Source organism: Habropoda laboriosa, unplaced genomic scaffold (genome assembly GCF_001263275.1).
Source record: "Habropoda laboriosa isolate 0110345459 unplaced genomic scaffold, ASM126327v1 scaffold5, whole genome shotgun sequence".
Taxonomy (NCBI): Eukaryota; Metazoa; Arthropoda; class Insecta; order Hymenoptera; family Apidae; genus Habropoda; species Habropoda laboriosa.
Window position 1 is genome coordinate 1,050,944 of NW_017100161.1, and position 4,169 is coordinate 1,055,112.

At 45.4% G+C, this 4,169-nt stretch overlaps 1 protein-coding gene across 4 annotated transcripts in view; it reads left to right on the forward strand.

Moving 5' to 3' along the window:
* Nucleotides 1-1,710: 1,710 nt before the first annotated feature.
* Nucleotides 1,711-4,169, forward strand: part of LOC108578426 — a 35,313-nt gene continuing 32,854 nt past the window's right edge. For 3 of the 4 annotated variants that reach the window (XM_017941759.1, XM_017941760.1, XM_017941762.1), the window contains exon 1: nt 1,712-2,100. In XM_017941759.1, coding sequence (XP_017797248.1) covers nt 1,791-2,100 — 310 coding nt within the window. In that variant the 5' untranslated portion in view covers nt 1,712-1,790. Of the gene's footprint in view, nt 2,101-4,169 lie in introns of all 4 variants that reach the window. The other variant, XM_017941763.1, reaches the window with a different exon arrangement.

A 4,169-nucleotide genomic window follows, 5' to 3' on the forward strand; every position in this document is an offset into this window, starting at 1 on the left:
GCGTCGAGTCTCGAAGGAATTGTTGATTCTATAAATTTTTGGATACAGCACTGTAAATATAGACACCGAGAGAATATCTTGGCACAATGAGACGGTTATCAGAATATGAACGGATAAATTGTTGGAAGTTTCTAGCACGAAACTGTGAAAATGTGAAATACACGTTGGATGGAATTTTCTCTGTTGCGAAATACGCGCTGTTCGATAGGATCGGACTGGATACGAGGAGGAAAGGTAGCGTTTCATTTCGACACTGTACGAAAGAAGATCGTTTCCGTTGACACATCCGAGAGCAGCACGGAATAACGTAAATTTAGACGAGCCACGAGCAGCTTGAAAATTTGACGAACGCATTAATCACGGAATCGTTGAAAATTGCGGTTTAACGAGTAAATATAGAAGCCACGAACGCCTATGTACAATGCATAATGGCTGTATTGAAGCATCGAAACGCGGGATTATAGACAGAGGACGGGAGGATACTTGGCACGACGCGTGCGTTACCATAACATTGTTCAAACATTAGGTACAATTTACAATAAAAATTTTTAAAAATTCTAAAAATGTTCCAACTTTCTAATGTAAAATTTGAAGAATGAATAACGCGTTAATTTTTGAATGAACGAATATACGAAAAAATGGTGGAAAACGGTAATTAAGAGCGATCGATCGCGGCACAGTGAAGGAAGGCGCCGCGAAACCGGAAGTGGAGGACCACCGGGGCGGTGTTTCTGTGAGAACTCGAATCGAAGATAGAGTTACAGCTCTGGTAAGAGCTTAAGGGAACTTAAGAAGTCGAGACAGCCACGATTTTATTGCTCCAATGCAGGAAACGCAGCGGCCACTGACTCAGCCGCGTGACGCACACCGATGCAACGAGTGGCGATCGTGGCATATCGAGACGCGTTGCCAGCCGTTCGTTTAATTCCATCCAAGTAACTCGCGAGACGCACGCATCGTGCTCGTGATCCGACTACACATGTAGGGAACGTTTTCGATCGATTTTTGAATTATTTTTGTATCAGCCAAAGCGAAAAGTCGAAGAAAATACTATAGTGAGAACATAATGGTCCTACTAAAAAAAAAAAAAAAAAAAAAAAAAAAAAACACAGAATGTCATTAATCTCTAGTGTGTACCTGTATAAGGTGCTCCAGAAAGGTTTATAAATGAGCCACTCGGAAGACAAAATGATTAACTCCCATTTTTGATATTCTTCCAATTTTAAAGTAGATACGTTTGTGCCTCCTCAGAGAATAGGAATCTTTCTATTTTACATTTGCAGACAGAAAATTCATTTAATCCAGGAAAACGGACATATCACTAGAGAATTACCTAACGCAAAAGGAAACACAAATCATGACAGCCAATTCTCTCGTCGAACGCAAGAAGACACGGCAAACCTCCAAAGACTCTCAAGGGAAAAACTCAGAGATTCACGGTCCGACAAAGCCATAAAAAATGCACTCATCCCAGAAACAAAGATAAATCATTATATCCAAAGAAGAAGAAAAAGACAAAACCAATTCCCCCATCGAACGCAAGAGAAAACATAAACCTCCAACCGCGTACACTAAGCCAGATTACCGGGAGGGATCGAAACTGACGCTGGTCCGCGTGCTATCGTCTCGAGGTCCTCCTGGTCGGGCGCGCCAGGGGGTGGCGCGCGAGGAAGCTGAAAACGGCGACGACGAACGTCCCGTGTGGCGTGGCCGTCGTCGTCGTCGTCGTCGGTTCTATCGCGGCGCTGTCCGAAAAATCAAAAATAGCCTGTGTGCCAGTCAGTGCGGCGATGTCGACGGCGAACGACGTTTCGACGGTACGGTTCGGCCGGTGGTGGTGGTGCTGGCGGAGACGAAGGAGGAGTACTACCTGCGGGTCAACGACGATGCCGACGGGATACGCGAAGACGATCGTCCTTCTTGGTGTGCTAGCGGTGTTATCCGCCCTCCTGGGCAACGTGGACGCCCTAGCGAAGACGAAACCGGACGAGCCCAGGCCCAAGGGTGGCCAGAAGGACGCCGAGCCTGTCATCGAGGAAGTCAATGCCAAGCAACTCGAGAGACTACTCAGCGAGAAGGACTTTGTTGCTGTGTACTGGTGTAAGTGCTTGGACATGGTGAATATTCTACTTCCTTTCATGCGATACGTCTTTTCAATCGCGGCCGAACTTACACTTTCGACGAAGGGGGTGGATCAAGATGGTGACTGTAATTCTTCTCGTTGCTGGGTTTCAGAATTGCTTTACGCAATGGTGTTGATATTTGTTAGTATTTCTCGAGGTTCTCAGAGGATTTTATGAATCCTGTTTTCTTCGTTGAGTCTTTATTTTTGGGGGTTGGAAAGGATTTTAGGGAATAATTTGGCAATTACTAGAATAGAAATGTATGCATTCTGCTTGGACACGAATGAAATATGAATTGGTAGACTTTCGAAATTAGGCTCACGTCGAGTACTACAATCTTGGGTATGCAAAGCACGTGTTATCCAGCACGTGCCTCCAACAATACACAAATGCAACCCCAAAAACCTACAGTACAAAATATCCAATTGCTCAAGGTTCTTACAAGCGACGACAATTCTCGAGGAACGAGAAGAACTGGCAGTTGGACGTTAGCGATTTTTGGAAATCACGAATAGCAGGAAATGCAAAACGACGTCCCGCGACACGTGGCTCGATCTTTACGTAACCCGTCTATAGTTCGAGCCCTTTTGCTTCTGTTACAGCCAGCGAATTCTTCGAGTTACACACGCGTCGCGTCCAACCCTCTTCCTCTCTCGCTCTTTTTCGAGACTCTTGCATTCCTCTCGGTTCAGCGACTCTTCTTCTCGGTCCTCTTTCTCCGCCATCCAACTGTTTCCACCTTCTAAAAGAAATCTGGGTTAGAATTCGCCTGCTCGAGGAAAGATTACACCGCTAAATTAAGCAAACTCTCTCAAGCGACGATAACCGTTCTCCAAAATGGCGTTCCTTTTTTCCCCATATTTTCCGCACCGACAGCATTTATCGGACCGTCGAACGCAAAATTTTCTTAGCTGTGAGAAGCCACGTCCACCCTTCTCCTTCTTCTTCCTCGCCTTCTTCAGCGAATTACATAATCCGTGGCCGTAGTGGGTGTCGATGAAAGCCAGAACTGCAGCACGCGATTCGTCATTGAGATGGTTTTGCGTGCAAAAGACGACAAGTGAGACGTCAATACGGGCACGGTTTAATGTACCAAGGCGGGGACGCGCGTTCGCGCGTTATAAATAAATCTCCCGGCAGGAGATTGACGCCTCTGTTTCTCGTTCAAGTCGCTCTCTCGTTCGGAATACGCTTCCACTCGGTTCTCTTCACCCTTCCCGAACTGTCCACCGTGAAGAAACAATAATTACCATTCAGAAGCGTGTATTACTATTTGGACAAGTGAAACATCCATAAAAAGATATGACGATTCGAAGCTAATTTCTCCACCGCAATTTTCATATTTCTGCTTCATTCAGTGTTAGAGAGAATGGTACGATACGTCTATTCGTTAATATACACGTCATGCACGAGGATTGCATTCGCATGACAATTAACAGGTATTAAATTCTCTCCCTTTGCCAAGTGGCTGGTCTACTCTCAGTAGGACAAGCCGTCTCGAGGCAGGCGCGGGCCTTCGTGAACGTCTGCGGGCGTGTAATAATTGGTGCAAGAGGTCAATGTAATTCTATCGAGCTGTGCATTGTTGCTTCTTCAACATCGTCGTTTTCGTCGTATTTTCTCTTGTCCTTTCCTCCGGACGTCGTATTCCTCGATCGTACTTCAACGTCACGTCTAGCAAGATGTCTCGATATTCTTAGGATTAGAGAGACACTGCGTCGAGTCTCGAAGGAATTGTTGATTCTATAAATTTTTGGATACAGCACTGTAAATATAGACACCGAGAGAATATCTTGGCACAATGAGACGGTTATCAGAATATGAACGGATAAATTGTTGGAAGTTTCTAGCACGAAACTGTGAAAATGTGAAATACACGTTGGATGGAATTTTCTCTGTTGCGAAATACGCGCTGTTCGATAGGATCGGACTGGATACGAGGAGGAAAGGTAGCGTTTCATTTCGACACTGTACGAAAGAAGATCGTTTCCGTTGACACATCCGAGAGCAGCACGGAATAACGTAAATTTAGACGAGCCACGAGCA